The 20,124-nt window shown below is 36.0% G+C and overlaps 2 protein-coding genes and 1 long non-coding RNA gene across 3 annotated transcripts; all 3 read right to left on the reverse strand.

The window, feature by feature from the left end:
• Positions 1-1,028: 1,028 nt before the first annotated feature.
• On the reverse strand, positions 1,029-1,911 carry LOC130988217 (uncharacterized). The gene is made up of 3 exons (XM_057912002.1): positions 1,758-1,911; positions 1,562-1,669; positions 1,029-1,483 (listed from the first exon to the last, which is right to left on the reverse strand). Exons 1-3 carry the CDS (start codon positions 1,839-1,841, stop codon positions 1,100-1,102), a joined length of 576 nt encoding a protein of 191 aa, XP_057767985.1. The 5' UTR covers positions 1,842-1,911; the 3' UTR covers positions 1,029-1,099.
• Positions 1,912-1,945: 34 nt separating this feature from the next.
• LOC130988211 (uncharacterized) lies at positions 1,946-5,935 on the reverse strand. Its single transcript, XM_057911997.1, has 6 exons — positions 3,713-5,935; positions 3,529-3,628; positions 2,731-3,443; positions 2,368-2,611; positions 2,169-2,298; positions 1,946-2,081 (listed from the first exon to the last, which is right to left on the reverse strand). Exons 1-3 carry the CDS (start codon positions 5,875-5,877, stop codon positions 2,733-2,735), a joined length of 2,976 nt encoding a protein of 991 aa, XP_057767980.1. The 5' UTR covers positions 5,878-5,935; the 3' UTR covers positions 1,946-2,081; positions 2,169-2,298; positions 2,368-2,611; positions 2,731-2,732.
• A 73-nt stretch (positions 5,936-6,008) lies between these two features.
• Positions 6,009-7,565, reverse strand: LOC130988218 (uncharacterized). Its single transcript, XR_009090021.1, has 3 exons — positions 7,154-7,565; positions 6,976-7,029; positions 6,009-6,293 (listed from the first exon to the last, which is right to left on the reverse strand). It is a non-coding gene; the product is annotated as an uncharacterized LOC130988218 (long non-coding RNA).
• Positions 7,566-20,124: the final 12,559 nt, after the last annotated feature.

Below are 20,124 nucleotides of genomic sequence, written 5' to 3' on the forward strand. Positions count from 1 at the left end.
CCGACGGCTAAATGCCGTCGGTAAAAAAAGACGGCCGCCGGTAAATAGTGTTACCGGCGGCGATAACGGCGGCAATCTCCCGCCGCTAAACGGTTCGTCGGCAACGACAATAACGGCGGCGAACATCCGCCGTCGGCAGTTAACGGCGGCGCTGCCGCCGGAATTGTCGCCGTTAAACGGCGGAGCCTAGCCGGAGAAATAGCGGCGGCAGACACCGCCGCTAGTTACCGAGGGCTATCTTGCCGTCGGTAGAGAGCCACCGGAGTCCGGCTGACCCTGCCGGAAAACTACCGACGGCGAGTACCGCCGCTAACTAGCGGCGGCGAATCGCCGTCGGTAAAAATCTACCGCCGGCCGGTGGTTCACGCCGGAGGATGGCCGGGTATTTACCGAGGGGAAATTGCCGTCGGTAACTACCGACGGCGTTTTGCCCACGGTAATAGTTTTTATTTTATTTTTTTATTTTATTTTATTTTATTTTATTTATTTATTTATTTTATTGTATATTGTATATCCACAATTTATTTCCGTATTTATACGGTATTGCATACTTTAGACGAACTTCCCAGTCGGCGACCCGACTTCCCAGTGGGTCACCCATCTTGCTTGTGCTATGTGTCAAGCACGCTTAACTTTGAAATTCTTTTCGAGTGATCACCAGTACAGAACACTCGTATTATTGATATATCTACATCTATTAATTCATTTAAATGCTATATACTCACTCATATAATTATAATCTTTGAATATGTGGAGATAATACCTTAAATATGTTGTTAATTAGTGAGCGAGTTCGTTTCGGTCCTTATTTTTATCGTCGGTAAAATATTTAATTAATATTTAATAATTAATTAATTAATTAATTAATTAATTTTTTTTTTTTTTTAACATTAATACACCAAAAGTGTTTTAATTTGGTTATTATAATGTGATTTGAATTTATTTGTTTATGTTAAATGCAATCATCATCATCATTGCCATAAATATATAAAACATTTATAGTTTTAATAATTAAAGCACTTGAAATATATAGTTCAATAAAACATAAATTTGAAAAGAAAGTGCAAATGTAATTTTGTTTGAAAACATAAACATAAGTCTAAGCATCATCATCATCATCATCATCGGCATCAGGGTGTGGAGGTGGCGGAGCCTTATACATCATCATAAACGCCTCCAATTGAGCCACGCGGTCCTGCATCTGTTGGCGTTCTGCTTGCTCTGCCGCCATGCGCTCCTCTATCTGTTGGCGTTGTGCTTGCTCTGCCGCCAATCGCTCCTCCAGCGTGGAGATCCGTGTCTCATAAAGCTGCTGAGACACCGCAGAAGTGCCCGTGCTGCGGATAGACCCCCTACTAGCCTGACTCTGCCCGGCACTCCCGACGCCGTAGATCCGTGACCTATCAATTTGCACCACCTCCAAATACACCTCGTCTAGCCGCTCCTGTCGTCCTGTGGCAGCGGCCAGTCGATGAACCTCGGCCTAATACATACATAACAATGCATAATTGTTAGAAAATAAATACATTCACTAAATATTTGAATAAACTTAAACACTTACGTCAATTCTAGCATCTCTCTCCGACGTATAACTTCCGTCGGCGTACGTGTGGAGGCGGAGGAAGGTGGCATAGTTCGGTGCATCCTGGGGAGTACCAGGATCCAAGCTCTGTATATGCATTTATATAAGATAAATAAGTTATATTAGTCAATATATTAATTTAATTTATATACTTAATTATTTGTTAATTACATACCATATACTGCTGCAGGATACGAGTCGACTGGGACCCGCCCACGTGCCTACTGATCCCTGTACCCTCCCCATCGGGCTCGGACATCCGGTTGGCACGAGCTCGAGTTGAAACAGCCTCAACCTCGGGCTGATGCCAGTAATCCCGGAGTCCAGTCCAGAAATCGGGAGTCATCCAGACGGGCCTAGACATCTCTCTCCCTTGGCTGATACACTGCTTGAGAGTTGACTTGTAGTCGCTCATCATGTCGGAGTACCTTTTGCGGGCTTTTGTCTCCCACATGATCCTCACGTCATGCTCATCCTCGGGCTTCCACGTAAACTCTTTCTGTTGAAAGAAAGAGAATTAATTTAATATCAAACATTTTAACAATTTAATATGATATATTTATATGTATTATAAATTTAATTGTACCTGTAATTCATCAAAAAATTTATCCTTCATCGCCGGGGGCGTCAACTTCCATGTGTACCCGCCTGTGTTTTCAAACATCTTAAATGTGCACGTGCAAGCTTTGGACAGGCCAGTGGGCTCCAACAAAACACTGTGTACAAGTAATTTTGTCACTTAATCATGGTGTACGAGAAACAGTAATTTTAACTAATGTACTTACCCAGTCTCAGGATGCCTCTGAAATACCGTCCTCCCATCAGGTGCCTTAACCTCTCTCTCTCTGATAGCGGCAGCTGTAGGGCCCCTAGGCCTTCTAGCCCGTGAACTACTAGAAGCATTGGGAGTCTCGGGAGTCCCAGAAATATGCGTCCCAGACCCATCAGATGTATCTGCTGTAGCTTCTGGCGCATTAACGCCAGATTGCCTCCCAAATCCCAACAAACCTCGAGAGGTAGACATGATGCCTGTTGCATACAATTAAATTAACAAACGCTTTCACGAAACGTAACATTAACAGTAACTAACAAACATAAACATAAACATAACAAATTTGCAATCAAATTCAACCAAAATGTGCATTTACATTTATTCATAAGCATCACTACTATCATCATCACTATCGTTAGATGTCAACGGGGAATCATCGTCTTCTGCTTCATCGTCATCTTCAATCTCAACGACTCCACCGAGGGGATGAAGGAGAAGTGGTTGTTCAATGCCTACACTTGTGTGAGTAGGCATAATAGTAACCACTTCTTCTTGAAATGGTTGATCTAATGTTGATGTAGATGCTGCAGTAGACACTTCAACCTTAGATCTTGCGTTGACTTTGCATGCTGACCACCAATTTTTCTTTGATTGGTTCGTACTGGGATAGGGACAGTAAAACACTTGAACTACTTGACTCGCCAAAACAAAGGGATCATACTTCCTATATCTTCGTGTGTGGTTCAGTGAAACTAACTTGAAGTCTGTATCAATAGAAGTTCCCTGAGCCGACAAATCAAACCATTCACAGTTGAACAAGACTGTCTGCTTAATTGGATACCCCGGATACTCCAGCACGCAAACCTCTTGCAGACGCCCATAAAAGTCTAGCACATCTCTATCACTACCATAGACCGAACCTTTTATGCAAACGCCACTGTTCACAGTCGCACTCTCTCTATCATGATCAGTTGTGTGAAACCTGTAGCCATTCACGAAATAGCCGGAGTATGTTTCAATCTCCCTTAATGGTCCAGCTGCAAGCGACCTAATATAAGGGTTCAACTCGTCGTTACAAGGACGACAAACCTGTTTCACACAAATATCATTTAAGTTTGCTAGCCAATTTTAGAGTAAGTAAATGTATATTTAACATAAATTTATCGTCTCTTACGTAATGGTTAAACCACAGAATAAACTCGTTGTGAAACGCGACTTCAAACTCTGCATCAGTCATGTAAGGATTTGCATATCGTTTTTCCTCCTTGAAGATCCTTGGATACAAAGAATCAAATAAATATGTTAACACCTATATATGATGAACACTTCTTATACGTAAATTGAACGAGAATACTCACTTGCTATATGTCTCTGCAACCTCTGCACAATTGCTCAAAATATACATGTGTGCAGCATGCCATTCGCGCTCATCCATGTATCTCTTCGTCCCTCGGCCAAGTGAACGCCCAATAGGTTTGAATATGGCGAGACAAAGAGGATCATCATTTTCAGCAACGGGCATCTCAATATTGCGAGGCAAAGTTGTCCACTTTGTAGATATTTGATCTTCAAAGTAAAACGAAGAGAAGGTTGACATTTCTGCATGTAAGTATGCATTGGCGATGGACGCCTCAACCTTGGCTTTGTTCTTTATATGATTTTTTAATGTCCTCAAATATCTTTCAAAAGGATACATCCACCGATATTGCACTGGACCAGCCAATCGTGCCTCATCTGCCAAATGAACTGGTAGGTGCTCCATTGAATCAAATAAACTAGGCGGGAAGATACGCTCAAGTTTGCAAAGAGTAACAGCTATCTTCTCACTCAGTATTCTCATGTCATATATGGCCACGTTGCGGGATGTTAATTCTCTGAAGAAGAAACTTAACTCTGTAATTGCCTCCCAAACATTCTTAGGAAGAAGTTCTTTAAATGCAACAGGCAGAAGGATTTGCATGAACACGTGACAGTCGTGACTTTTCATGTTGTGCATCTTCAGGGCGTTCATGTCAACGCATCTACTAATATTTGACACGTACCCATCGGGAAACTTAAGACTCTTGATCCATTGGAGTAAGATCTTCTTCTCTTCCCTGTCAAGCGTATAACATGCTTTCGGATACCCTCGAGTTCCATCCACTTTCTTCAACTCTTTCCGCTTGCAGAAGGTGTTCAATTCTTCTCTAGATTTTTCTGTATCTTTTGTCTTCCCCTTCACATTCAGGACAGTATTAAACACGTTATCAAACACATTTTTCTCAATGTGCATAACATCCAGATTATGTCGAATCAAAAGATATCTCCAATAGGGTAGATCCCAAAATATGCTTTTCTTTTTCCACCCTACATCTTGATATTTGGCGAGTTGAGCGTTCCTGCCATCGAAGTCTTCGGTAACCTTCACGAAGCCTAACCCCTCGATTTGATTCAAGATTTGTATTCCTGATCTTTGTTCTGGTGGACCAACATTGCATGTCTTATTCCTCAAGAATGAAGTTTTGTTTCTCCTAAACACATGGTTAGGAGGTAAGAACTTCCGATGATTATCAAACCACGATTGTTTTCCACTCATCGGCAAAGTGAATGCTTCTGTATTCTCCATGCAATGTGGACATGCCAATTTCCCAGCTGTACCCCACCCAGACAACATAGCGTACGCTGGAAAATCACTGATAGTCCATATCAGAGCTGCTCGCATCTGGAAATTTTGCTTCAACGATATGTCGTAAGTGTTCACACCAACCTCCCACAGAGATTTTAACTCGTGTATCAATGGCTGTAAGAATACGTCCAACTTCATCTTTGGGTTTGATGGGCCAGGCACGAGGACTGTGAGGAACATGAATTGTTCTTTCATGCACAACCACGGAGGCAGGTTATACGACGTGACAATAACTGGCCAAGAAGAATATTGACGCCCTGATTGTGCAAATGGGGCAAAACCATCTGTAGAGAGGCCCAACCTCACATTTCTAATCTCATCGGCGAATCCAGGAAAGACTGAATTCAAATGTTTCCATGCCGGAGAGTCGGCCGGGTGGCGCATTATCCCATCGTCTGTGGAGGTCGCATGCCACCGCATATGTTCAGCAGTTGCAGGAGATGCAAACAATCTCTGCAATCGGGGCGTCAAGGGAAAATAGTGCATCTGTTTAGCGGGCACTTGTTTCTTTCTGCGACTCCCAGATGCACGCAAGCTGTCCTTATATCGTGATTGGTCACAGAACATACAACTATGTAGCTCACTAGTTTCCCCCCAATACAACATGCAGTTATTAACACAGCAATCGATCTTCTCTACTGGCAAACCCAAACCACGTAGATTTCTTTTCGTACTATAGAAGTCTTCTGGACAGTTGTTACCCTCTGGTAAAGCAGCTTTCATCATCGAAGACATCTGATTGTAAGTCCTCTCTGACATGTGGCTTTCAGTCTTTATGCTCATGAATTGAGTCATCCAACTTAATTGTGAGTACGTGTCACATCCTGCGTACAATGGAGTATCCGCTGCATCCAACATATTATAAATCTGTTGAGCGTCATTATTGGGCGGCTGCTCCAGATTTGGAGGATCTTGATAATTACTAGGTCCAGCATGGTCATGCACCATCCTTTCGTAGTTATTATATAATCCATCATCCTCATTCATTATAGCATGTTCTCTCGGCATAGACAGCGGTGCTTCCCCGTGACAAACCCAAACTTTGTAATTCAGGACAAATCCACGCCTACTAACATGTTCTCTGACCGTAGGTACATCTAAATACGCTTGATTCTTGCACTTCTTACACGGGCACCTAATGTTACCTTGTCCATCTGTGTACGCCGTTTGATTGAACGCCCACTCAAGGAAAAACTCAAGCCCCGTTTCAAATGCGGTACGATCATTGTATCTCGCGTACATCCACGTACGATTATCACTCATTCTTGCAAATTCTAATTGAAAAAAACAAATAAAACATAATAAATTACTTGAAATCTAACAAAATTTCGACAGCATAACCCCACTATCCTAACTACCAAGTGCTCGACTCTACCAGCAACTATAGTGACCATAGTGGTCCTAATTTACTAAGCCTATACTAGGTCTACCCGACCCCCCAATGTCGAAGCAATAATACAATACAAATAAAAGCAATAAAAATCATGGTAATTAAATTAAAAACAATCATTTGTAGGGAGAAGATCCTTAAGAAATAATCAATTTCTATCCCAAAGGGAGAAGATCCTTAAGAAATTGATTAAATCTATCCCACAATATATATATATATAATAATATAACATTTCATAAACACATAGCACATAACATTGAATTTAACAAAATTATCCAACATATATAAATTATTCTAACAAACAACTTAAACTAATTGATTAAAATTAATATAATTTAAAATTAATCATGCTTCATAATTTAAAATTTAACTAACAACATCATATATTAAATGGATTAATATAATTTAAAATTAATCATGCTTCATATAATTTAATTATAAACAAAATCTATTATAAATTAATTAACTATATATAACAAATAATTAAATATATTTAATTAATATATAATTAAATACATAAATAAATTCATAATTAAATAATTAAATAAATAAATTAGAGAGCGTACGGTGGTGGTTTCCGGTGGGTGTCGTGAAGAAGGCGGTGAAACGAGGTCGTCGAACTACAATAAATAATATAAGTGAAATTATATAATTATATATATATAATTAAAATTAATTAGATATATATATATATATATATAGATCTAGAGAGAGAGAGAGAGAGAGAGAGAGAGAGAGAGATACCTGCTGGGTCGGCGGCGGTCGGCGGCGGCGGAGGCGGCGGCGAAGGAAGAGCAGCAGCAGCAGGGGAGGGGCTGGGGGGGTAGTTTCTGTTCGCGTGGGGGGGTTGGTTGCGGCGCAGATACTGAAAAAATGGGCAAACCCGCTGCCCTATATTTTAAAGGTTACCGACGGCAAATGCCGCCGCTATATAGCGGCGGGGATTTTGCCGCCGCTAAGTCTATAAATTTAATTAAATAATGCGTATTTTAACATTAACGACGGCGACGCCGCCGTTACATACCGGCGGCGAGTTTGCCGTCGGTAACTGGCCGGTAATTTCGAAATTTCGGGTCGCCTGCAATGCCGCCGCCTTGCCGCCGTTATCTACCGACGGCAAAATCGCCGCCGGTAGTTTTCGCCGGTAAATACGCGCTTTTTTGTAGTGCTTAAATCTAACTGTTAGTTGGCGGAAGCATTTCATCAAACACAGTGGCGGCGATATGAACGGCATTTCATCAAACACAGTGGTGGCGGAAGCATTTAAATCTAACTGCTGGTACAGAGAGAGAGAGAGAGGGATAAAGATAGTCCAGAGATATGAACGGCAACGGCGGCGGCGTCGTTCCTCTGCTCAACCTCTCTGCACCATCCCACGGCGGATCCGACAACTCGTCCTCATCCCCCAACGTGAAAATCATCGCCATCTCGCGATTAATGGTTGGACGTGGTTGAGGATTTGGAGATGGAGCGGTTACAGGTCTTCGATCGGCAGCGGAGGAGAAAATTGATGAAGAATCACCTATTGCTATGATGGCTGTGTGCATGGGGTGTCACAAGAAAGTGGAGAGAGAGAGAGAGGAGAAAGAATGTAGACTACAGAGAGAACTGCAAATATTTAAGTAGGGGTATTTTAGTCTTTTCACATAAAAAGTGGGTAAATTTTTATGTTTTTATCCTATTGGCTAAAATTTACTTTTGATATATGAAAGTGGGTATTTTTTTTTTTGATCAATAAAAAATTCATTAAAAAACTGGGATGGTACTAGGAGTACCAAAAACATCAAACGAGTGGTGCGAACTCGTTAGAGCACCACAAGGTAAAAGAAACATTGGACTCGACAACATGGAAGATTTTGTTCCAGCTCCAAAGCCTCCCTTTGACCTCATTAACAAGATTAGACACCTCCCAATTCTTGTTCTCAAACCTACTCTCATTCCTATACTTCCAGATCAGCCAAACAGTCCCAATCCAAAGAGCTTTAAGGAAGTTCTTGTTTCTTTTACCTCTTCCTCCTCCAATGAAAGATATGAAATGATCTTCGACTTTTTGTGGTTTAGCCGTTTCCATTCCAATCCATTGATGGATTTTGTCCCACACGCGATCGACTTTCGGACAATGGAGAAAAGAATGTTCAGCTGTTTCCTCCCTCCACACACATGCATTGCACCACTGTTCTTCGGCTGGGATGAGGACATTCCTTTTGAGAAGGTTTTCGCAGGTTGGCAGCCTGTTACAAATGCTTCTCCAAGCTGTCACTCTGGCTTTGTGAGGAGCCGGTGCCGTCCACATTTGGGCACTAGCTTCAATGTGTCTCCCAAAATGATCACCTTTCGCCTTTGCGCACTCCTCATAGGCCGCTTTAGTCGAGAAGTTCCCCCCCGTTGCGTTCTTCCAGCTCCAGCCGTCCATAAGTTCTAGGCAAGGAGAAATCGCCCCAATGACTGACCTCAAATTTTCCTCCATCTCCTTCTCCCTCTCCCTCAGCTCCCTTCGCCACTTGAGATCCCACACCCATCCTTCCTCCGTCCATTCCCCAGCCTCCTGCACATTACCATCTTTAAAGAGACTAAGATTAAAAAGTCTAGGGAAGAGGATCTTGAGGTGGCTGTTCCCCACCCACGTCTCACCCCAAAAACTGACCTCTCTACCATTCCCCATAATCCTTTGAATATTGCCACTAAACCACTTTTCTTCCTCCCTCCCTGCTCTCCCAACAATTTTCGACCACCATCCCTTCATCCCGCCCCTTTTCTCCACCCTCCACTCTCCTCCCACCCCTCTTGACAAATCCCCGTACAAGGATTTAATCACCCTGACCCACAGCGCCTCCCTCTCGACCAAGTACCTCCACACCCATTTAAACACCAAGACCTTGTTAAACCATTCAATGTTTCGAAAGCCCAATCCCCCTTGAAGCTTGTCAACACACATGTCTTTCCATTTGAACCAAGCAATAGACCTAGACACGCCACTTCCCCCCCACAAAAATTTTCCAAAAACGGAGTTGAGGTCGTGAATTACCGATTTAGGAATGAAGGAAAAAGACAATTGAAACACTGGGATGGCTTGAAGGACCGACTTCACAAGAACGATACGCCCTGCCAAAGAAAGAGATTTCTTCTTCCAACCTCTAATTTTCCTCAACACTTTTTCCACCACGCAACTCCATTCCACACTGCTATTCATCCGTCCCCCAACCTTGATACCGAGATAATTGAAAGGAAGAGATCCCTCCTTACAGTTGAGATAACCTGCCCACCTCCTTAAACACGCATTCTCGACACCAACTGCCATCAAGTTGCTCTTGTCGAAGTTGATTTTGAGCCCTGAAAGGAATTGGAAGAGAAGAAGGATCCTTTTAATCAAAGTCACATTCCCCTCGTTAGCTGCCAACAGCCTCAATATCAATATAAAGAATGGGTATTTTTATATATTAACACATGTAAAAATCACATAAATAGATGATATTTATTAGCCAGCAGCCTCAATATCAATATAAAGACATGGCCATGTTGCACCCTCTCATTGGGTATCACTTAATTATATATATAATTTTTAAATATTAATGAAATTAGAAATGAGATGAAGGTTAGGTCATGTGAGTGTCACTAATAGAGTACAAATAAGATGAAGGTTGAGTTATATATGTGAATGAGGGATAAATAAATATTGTAATTGAGAATTGGATTGAAAGAAAATCACTGATAAAGATAGTCTTATATAAGGGCTCGTTTGGTTTTCAGTAAAGGATTATGCAAGATAATTTGTAACCAGGATATTTAGTGTGGATAATGACAGATTATTAATACTGAGTTGGTGTTTGCTATCATGGCTAAATACAGAATATTCTGGTTTAAGTTAATCCAATGGGAGGTGGTATTATTAATCCTAAGAAATTTGGATTAATAATATTGGGTCGTGGGATTAAACCGGGTCATCCGCATTATTACTAAATAATACTAGATTGATCTGTACTAAATTAGCTAATACAGTGTATTAGCCAATATCAAACACGCCTTATAGTAAGTCATGCGTGTAACTTTATACCTGCTTTTAAAATGGATTTACACGCGAAACTCCAACAATTGATAAGTCATTAATTTGATGTCTTGATGTTTTGAGAAAATATTGAAGAGTTTGCATATTTTGAATTTGACGACATTTTGCTGAAGTTCAAAACACATTAAAATTAGTATGGGCAGTACGAAGAGGAAAAGAAGATAATTTACTACCAATGGTAAAGTACTTTACTTGATAAATTTGTAATGAAAACATACAAACATTGACTGTTCATTATTTAATGTCCACTTGCTTTATAATATTCCTTTATTTTCCGGTTACTTTTTGGTAGTTTCCGGTAAAATATCATCGTCTCATTTCATATTCTTTTCGTGGCCCAGATTCACTTGATCGAAAGTTAAAAAAAAAAAGTCATAGTATCCGCCATATTTATAAACTATTTCAAGGTCTTATTTTGTAGTTAACATCTATGATCTATTCGCGTACACTAGAAAAAGAAAAAATAAACTTGCGGCGGTGAAAAATTTTAGTTGCAAGATCAGAAGAATTTACCGTTCATTATAATGTGCCGCAAAATTGCAATGGAATCACTAGTTAATGATCCATCGTTAGTGTTAACGATGAATGATAAGCAAAAGATAATTTTCAGAATCAATCGTGTGATCTTTAACTATGATTTGATAACAGAATTGGTTCGTCACAAATAATGAAGACAACAGTCCAAAAATTGATAAAATGAAGCATGTTAGCTTGTTCTTATTTACCATTAGGGTGTGTTTGCCTTGAAATATAAGAAAGTGATAAGCTCCATTTAACACTTTATACTGTGTTTGTTTAATTTGACGTAATAAAAATGAGGGTAGATGGTATAAATCTTCGGACAACATATTTTTCTTTGGGAAATGAATAATTTTATATCTAAAGGATGGTGATATAATTGTATATATATCACCTAATGCGAGGTGGATAAATATATTATCATTCAAATCAAACAAGATATAAAAAATATCATATCAACTTCAAATGGCAAATTTATACTTCACTATACTATTCCTCCATTTAGAGCATCTTCAGTGGGAGGCGCTAAAAGGTAGTTCTCACCTTAGCGCATCCCGTCCCCAGTACATTGGCTCTATAAGAGACGTTATAATCTTCACTTCCATTTAATTCTATTTTTAATATTCTATTTCAAAATTCAACATTTCATTAAAATTAAAAATTCAACATAACATTAATTAAAATAAAATATAATAATTAAAAAATAAAATTACACTAATTTTTTTATGGTTCAATCGGATCAAAACGGGAGCAAATGTACTTCTTCAAATCTGAGGTGAGTCGAGCGTGAAGGTCCCGGAATCGCATGGAGGATTGTCGAGCCACATACGCTCGAAATTCTGACGAAGCCCTGGTGCGAGGATGAGATGCGGTCGACTTGAAGCTTCGTTGGTGACATCTTCTTCCCATTCCGATGCGTGCTCGCCTTCATCTTGAATGATCATACTGTGCAAAATGATGCACATGAACTGAAGTAGAAAAAACGAGGTTGTTATAGATAATAAAAATGAAAATAAAAATAAAAATGGGGAGAGTTGTTGGTTGCCAACTATAATTAACACATACATCTCACACATCTCGGCTCTGTGCCCCGCGCCTTCGGCCGCATCCAACATGAACCAGACGAGCACTCTAGCGCGATCTCCTCTATCCATATCGGCTTGATTCGGTATAAAATTATTGACACTAGAAATGCTCTTAAAGGAATAAAAAGTAAATACACTCTTAAATATATCTTATTATTATCACAAATACTTATATAGTTTTCAGAATGACACTACTTCATTTGGGATATAACATTTGAACATGTCTGAATGACACTACTTCAACGTATACTTCAAGTGTCATTTATACGTTGAAATTAGGGGTTTCGATCGGTTCGGGTTCGGTTACCCGTACCCAAATTTTCGATTACCCGAACCCGAAATTGTCAAATTTCAATAACCATTCCTGAACCGTTTTAGGTGTTCGGTTACCCAATAACCGCTTTGGTTAACCGATTGGGTTATTTGGGTATCCGAAATACCCATTTAAAAAATAAAATTCAAATAATTTGTTAGTTAGAGGATTTGAACCCTGGTCTTCAGAAAACACATAGAGCAACTTATCCACTAAACTAAAGCTCATTCTTGAATTTTAAATATATCATAATTTTATTTTATCTAAGAATCGATTTTTAATTTATTGCTAATTTTTTAATTTTTAATTTTCTACCAATTATAATTAATATATATATATATATATATTAGATAATTAATTAAAAAAAAATCGGTTATCGAGTTAACTGATAACCGCGAAAATTTTGTAAAATCAATAACCGAAACCGACCCATTACCCGAAAATTTCAGTTATTGGATACCCAAACCCGAGAATATCGATTCAGTTAATTGGATACCCAAAACCTGATAACCAATTAGACAGCCCTAGTTAAAATAGTGTCATTCAGAAACTAATTGCATGGTGCAATCGATTGTATAGAAGAGTGCCTCTATTTTTATTCTCAACTTCATCGGTTCCGGTAGTCTCATCTTTTATCGTAACTAATGCTTCCATATAATCCAACTAAAAAAAAAAAGAAATGCTTCCATATAATAATATGTTAATTGTAAAATACGAAAATCGAATGGGTCAATCTACAACCTTTTTGTTTATTAACCAACTAGTCATTTGTTTGTTTTCCACTATGAATATGAAATGAAATAATGATTGAAGTAACGTATTTCGGGTAGGTGGAATTTTTTTTAGGCATTCTATATACTACCATCCAAAGTTGACCACTTATATATAGGTTTAGGCGTCTTATCAAATTATGGATTATTTCTACCAGGTAAACATGAAAATCCGTTCTACAATGAAAATATTCAGTAAATAATTAATAGATTATATTATCAATGTATCATGATTAATAAAAACGTGCATTTTTTTTTATCATTTTAATACGTTTCACAAAAATATGTATTTCTATTGTTGACCACTAAATATCACAAATTCACGATGATTGCAATTGACTAACTGGATATATAAGTTATTGCGATGACATTGAAGATCAATTAACGTGAAATAGCAAAAAAGACTTCCTTGCATAAATATATAGAATCCCTTAAAAAAAGAAAAATTAATGTTTATATTATTATATGGAGTATATAGTTTCTTACGTTCCATCTCGGACTTACATCACCAAATGTCAACAAACACAATTAGTTCTCGGTTCTCACGATAGGAACGGTTTTCATGGTGAAAATTGTGAGAATTAATTGTTTTATATTGCAATAACTTCTATGTTTAGTACAAATTAAATCACAAATAACTAGTACTTGCAAATCGCATTGTGTATTATGATATTTGTCGAGTGTGGAGTTCAGTGCAATACTTATAGGTTCATTACATCCTATATAGAGTGTAGAGTTCAGTGCAATACAGAGTTCTAACAATAATAAGGTTTTTAATTTAATCACACCCTATATATAGAAAGAGATTTGATAAAATAAAAAATTATTTAATAAAATAAAGTGCGAAGAATTTTCAGCTTATAGAATGTGTGAAGATCTACTGTAGATTTATTAATAAAATAAATTTATGGTCTTGGGCTCAAATCTCATAAAAGATGAAAATTTTAATTTTTTTTAATTCATTATTTTTCACAATAAATTCATCATATTTCAGAGAAAGATTCATCGTGTGCTTCCTATCGTAGTTTATTTTAGCCAGCAGAATACACAGATATTAAAAAGGTGTGAACATAGTTTTGTAGCTTGTAAAATTTGCATACACGGTTTTATTAATTTGTAAGTTATATCTATTGAGAAGGTACTTGGAATTTTTTTGTCGCTGTGTATTTTTTTGAATTCATCATACTGTTTTGATTAAAGCGTAGACGTTATTATATATGAAATCAAGAGTTGAATATTAAAATCCATTTGAACCCAATCCCATACGTTATTCTGATAAGAGTCAAATTAGACATAGATTCTAAAACAAATAAATTACTAGTTAAATTGCAAAGGATTATGTTTTGTTAACAATAAATTTAAACAACAAAAATAAACAGAGTTATATACAAATTTCTAAAACTCAATTAAAAAAATTAAAAGAGGTTTGAGTGATATTTTGAAATTGATTTGTCAGAACATTTTTAGTAAACTTAGTTTTCTTAAGCTGCTAAACTATATGTCATAGGAGTTCTGCTCAAACTGTAAATTAATTCATGGATAGAAAGTTGTCGTATACGCAAACTATAATTTGATTTTTAAGTAAAAACAGAATTCATAAAACATTAAAATATGTATATATGCATTTTCCATAGGAATTATGGAACTTTTTCCTTCACCTAACACCTTCTAAGAATTGCCGACAACTTGATTAGGAATAATTCCAATTAATCATTCCATATATTATATTATTATTCAGGCTTTGCATGCACTTATTTTTTTCGTGTGTTAATAAGTAAAAATATCCATTATTATTATAAATACAAGCATCCTACGAATTAAGTGAACATATTTAAATATTTTTTTAAATGTTAATTTTGATTGATTTTTTTTTGTGTGTGAAAAGTCCTTACATATTCCTTACAAAAGTACGATCATAGAAATGTGTAATAAAAATCTGAAAAATGAACAATTTGATAGCTATCAATCAAAGAGATCAATTTTTAGTATAATTTATAGTTTTGTGATTGGGAGATAAAAATAAATAACATAAAGAGTTTTTTGTGGACTTCATGTGATAAAGTTATGAATCAATTGATAAAGATAAGAGGTTTGTGGTTGGATAGTGTGCAAAATAGAGATTGCATTATTGTGGAATGTACTAAAATAGCAAATAATTCACTCATATGGAATAGAGAGAGTATCTTTTAATTATTACGCCATTGATCCCACTTATTTTGGCACTTTTGTTTCATTTTGGACACGAAAATTAAAAAAATGATGATTAATGTGTAAAGTGGGTGGGGACTACTATATTAAGGGTCCGTTTGATTTGCAATTTAGGATTGATTAGGATTAAAATTATCTTGAGAAATTAGTGTGGATTAGTGTGGATTTATACTATTTCATGGGTGTTTGATATCATGGCTACTTAATCCTATATTGTGTTTGATATCCATAGGATTATATTGGATTATATTATCTAATACCAAAACTATCCTCATATAATTTTAAAAATACCATGTGTGTCCACCATTACTTTGGCATTTGCATCGATATGCGTGAGGAAGGGTAGCAGAATTTTTATCCAACTTCGCAGTACTAAAGTTATTCCGGGGGGGGGGGGGTTAGTAGTATAGGTTATTCCCACAAAATAGTACATAGAAGTGAGATTAAGTAGGAGTTGACCACATTAATATAACATGATATCAAACATCACACTAATCTGTATTAATTTAATTTATTCTACCTATAAACCCATATCAAACAGGTCAGGGAATTACTAATACCTTTCCCTTTCCACTAATTATTTGTGGTTTTATTTCAGATTTTATTTTAACTTAAATTATTAAATTTATTTTTTATTCTACACTTACAATTTTCGGTCAAGATTTTAAGAACATTAACTCGGATATTTTTTTTTCAATTCTTCACTGAGCAATTCTCTTCTTCCTTTCCAAATCTACTGTCTTCACCGAACAATTGTCCACCTCAGTCGACGGTCCTTCACCAATAGAGTCTGACAGCCCTTGCCCCAAACCAAGAACAAAAAAATAAGGTTATGAATGCAGAACAAAATCGAAAAATTAAAGTCTGACGACCCTTACCCCCAATCAAGAAAAAAAAAATAGTGTTTCAAGGGCATAACAAAATAAAAAAAATAAGCAGACAACCTCAACTTCCATTACTAAGATATCGTAACTTTTGGTATTAGAAATCTCAGAACATATGGCATCATCGATCTCAAACTTTGGGAAAGACGGAGGGGTAAGGGGCTTAGATTTTATCGACATTGGAGAAGCAATCGGAGGACCGATAATTGCTCGAGTTGCAAACAAAGGATAGATAGAGAAATAAGGGGGTGGACGAGAGAAGAGAAGTGGAAAGAGTAAATAGAGAATGACTGAGGCCGTGCCAATTAGAGTTTTGGGGGGGCTCCTTAATTAATAGGATAATTAGTGAAATTAGGATTTAGTCTAATAATGCTTTAACACCCCTAATTATTTTTATTTTGAAAATTTGCCTTTATACATGGGACAAATAAAAAATGTAAGTGTGCTAATATATTGGCACAGATGGAGTATTTATTTAGTAGTTTAAAATTTCCTTTATTAAAGAGTATGGAAATTTCTTAATTAATTCGCACTTCTATTTTTCATTTTTAATTGAAATTTTGCGTCGATTTTTTCATGAGATTTCATCGATTAAAAATTATAATTTAATTATATTAATTTAGTTTTAATGGGCATTTCTACTCTCCTATTTAACAAAGAAATAAAGCATAATCATACTATATTTTTCCTATCGTTGTTATGATTTAAGGCATACGTGCGGTAAAACAAATGTCTACCCGACAATCTGCAACCACGACTCGTTCGGGGGTATGTGATTACCCTTCAATTGACAAGCTAGAAGGTGATGTAGGGCTCCATTTGTATTATCGCCTTTGATCACTCTAATCAAACGACCAACAACACCGAAGGTGAATCTCTCAATACCTCTTTCACCAAGTACATAATTACCGCTAACACGCCACAATGTCGAAGTTATCTCTTTAAATTAGGACTCCCCTGCATATAAAGATTGAATTGACGTGTAACTGTGAGCAATGTAGGTATCTTTCATATATATATATATATATATATAGGGAGAGGTTCTAATAAAAACCTCTTTTAAAATGAGAACTAGGAACCTAATCTTAGCCTTTAAAATTGAAGATCTAGCGGTTAATAATTAATTAGATAATTAGCCGTTTTTTCTTTATTGTGTATAATAAAGGATAGCAATGTAATTTTGTTTATTTTCAAATGTAGTTGGCGAGAATTGTGGGGTTTGATTTCAATATATTCATTATTCCATTAACATTCAGTTTTCGTTTTTTTTAGTCACTTTGTGTTATTTTTTAATATTTCATTGCATTATCTTTTATAAATTAACTAAAATTTAAAAAGTAAAATAAGGATTCAAAGATAATATTTCACATATTAAAATATCAATTTTTTTATTTTCATTTTAAATACTTTTTTTTAGATGTTAATCAATTTAAATAGGTTGCATAGTTGAAGGTTTCGAAGTTCTGAGTTGCATAGTTGAAAGATTAGTAGTTTCTGAGTTGCATAGTTGAAGGATTTATAGTTGCATAGATGAAGGATTCGTAAATCGTAATTGCATAGTTGCATATTTGAAGGGTTCGAAGTCTTCAGGTGCATAGTTGAAGGATCATATATAGTTGCATAGTTAAGTATTTTTGTAGATGGATAGTTAGATGAGATTATTGTGTTGCTTGGTTATTGTATTTTGTTGCTTGGATTTGACCTTGCACATAAGAAAAATTGTGAAATCTTATATTCTTATGCACCAATTTAATCTATGCAAATATAATGTATAGTGCAACAATAATACATTTCAGACATAAATATGTAATCTGCAACAACAAAAGCATATTAATTTATGCTATGCAACAATAAAAACATATATGTGCAACTACCAATTCTATATTCAAATTTAAGAAAGAGAATATCACTTTACCCACACATTACAGAATTCGTGCAAGCTAAACCTATCATCTGTGCAACACCAATTTTTGAGCAAAAGACCACCATCAAAATAAACAACTCTAAATATTGAAATAGATATGCACGATTAACATATATGCATTTTGCTTAAGACAATTATGCAATTAATACATTTCATATAAACATGACCAAAAAAGAAAAATATTTGCATTTTTATATCATTTTTTTTCATCTGTGCAACAGTTACCACAGCTCTGTGCAACAACATAAAACAAACAATTTGTGCAACTAGTAACCATAAGAAATGCAACAATAATTTATATTCAAATTTTAAAAATAAAAAAATATTTTTTCCACACACTACAACAATCGTGCATGTAAAAATTATCATCCGTGCAACACCAATCTTCGAGTAAAAAATCAACATCAAAATTAAACAAAGCTAGATATTGAAATAGACATGCACAATAAATATATATGCATTTTGCTTCCTAAATACAATTGGAGTGAGAGAATATGCACGTCTATTTTTTACCCTACAACAATAAGTAAATGCAATTGGAGGGAGAGAGAAAATGCAATTGAAGTGGAAAATAAATGGTTCCTATAATCACGTTAGGTAGTTATTAAGCAAATGTTTTTTTTTACATTTCTAACCCTATTATATTTCTATAATTTATTGAAAGGAAACCGTGTGCATCTACAATAATTTATCCCATCCGTTTATTTTACATAAATCAATGGTTTAGATTAGGTTCCTAGTTTTCATCTTAAGGGGGGTTTTTATATTAACCTCACCCTATATATATATATATATATATATATATATATATATATATATATAGAAAAGTTAAACAGAGAATGCTAAATATTTAGAGAATAGAGAATTCGTGAAATAAAAACGAACAGATCTACAATTTTTACGAACAAATCAATGTACCGCATGAACAACAATTTGCCCCGGGTTCGAATCCTGCTGGTGGCGAGTTTTTCTATTTTTTTACTAAATACGTCTGTTCGTTAGTTATGTTGATCTGTTCGTAAAATGTATAGACTTGTTCAAAATGAAATATATAATAATTCTCTGTTTAACTTGACCCTATATATATATATATATATAGGGGAAGGCTAAAATAAGAACACTTCTTAAAATATAAATTAGGAACCATTTTCAGTCCTTAGATCATCAAGATCTACAGTTGATTCATCACCTTGTTAGATAAATTCATGGTCCTGAGTTCGAATCCCAAAGGTAGCAAAAAATTATTTTTCGCAATTCATACCTTTATACAGTTTATTCATGCGTGTTATACATAAAATTCATGCATTTTTGCTGGTTCGTAATTCTTAAAATAAGGGTGGTTTATTGAATAACCGCCCCCTATATATATATATATATATATATATATATATATATATATATATATATATATATATAGGGAGAGGTTCTAATAAAAACCTCTATTAAAATGAGAACTAGGAACTAATCTTGGCCTTTTAAATTTTAGATCTAGTGGTTAGAATTTATTCCATTTAAAAAGACGCCTAATTAGTAGTTTTAGTTTGATTGTGCCGTTTTTTTCTCTTTTTAATTATTAGGGGGTTAGTTAAGTCTTTTCTTATTTTATACTTTAATTAAAGACTAAAAAATAGTAATCAAATTTGTTAGTGTCGTTTTTTAATTAAAGACTCCGTAATAGTTTCACATAGTCAATTTTTGTTTCTTCAGTTGCACAATGAATAATAATTAATGCACACATATGGTAAAGCATACAACTGGTTTGGAGCAGTTGGTTTGGAGCGTCGTTTCAACTTTTTTTCAGTCTTTGGGTGCGCTCAAAACTGGGGTTCAAACGGTCGGGCTTCTTTGGCAGCTCGGTGGTAAGAGTTTCTTCTTATCGACTTCGAGATTTTGGGGCAGCATGTTTTGTCGTCGATGCGCTGTTCCCCGTTCGTGGCTAAAGCCTTCTT

Source organism: Salvia miltiorrhiza, chromosome 6 (genome assembly GCF_028751815.1).
Source record: "Salvia miltiorrhiza cultivar Shanhuang (shh) chromosome 6, IMPLAD_Smil_shh, whole genome shotgun sequence".
Taxonomy (NCBI): domain Eukaryota; kingdom Viridiplantae; phylum Streptophyta; class Magnoliopsida; order Lamiales; family Lamiaceae; genus Salvia; species Salvia miltiorrhiza.

What these genes read in the sequence shown, in the direction of transcription:
- LOC130988217 (XM_057912002.1), bottom strand. Translation starts at nt 1,841, where the DNA reads ATGTCCGAGCCCGATGGGGAGGGTACAGGGATCAGTAGGCACGTGGGC. An exon ending in GTATCCTGCAGCAGTATATG is followed by an intron (nt 1,670 to 1,757) that starts GTATGTAATTAA and finishes ATGCATATACAG; the next exon opens with AGCTTGGATCCTGGTACTCC. An exon ending in AGAGAGATGCTAGAATTGAC is followed by an intron (nt 1,484 to 1,561) that starts GTAAGTGTTTAA and finishes TGTATGTATTAG; the next exon opens with GCCGAGGTTCATCGACTGGC.
- LOC130988211 (XM_057911997.1), bottom strand. Translation starts at nt 5,877, where the DNA reads ATGTTGGATGCAGCGGATACTCCATTGTACGCAGGATGTGACACGTAC. An exon ending in GTTGCAGAGACATATAGCAA is followed by an intron (nt 3,629 to 3,712) that starts GTGAGTATTCTC and finishes TTTGTATCCAAG; the next exon opens with GATCTTCAAGGAGGAAAAAC. An exon ending in TTCTGTGGTTTAACCATTAC is followed by an intron (nt 3,444 to 3,528) that starts GTAAGAGACGAT and finishes TGTGTGAAACAG; the next exon opens with GTTTGTCGTCCTTGTAACGA.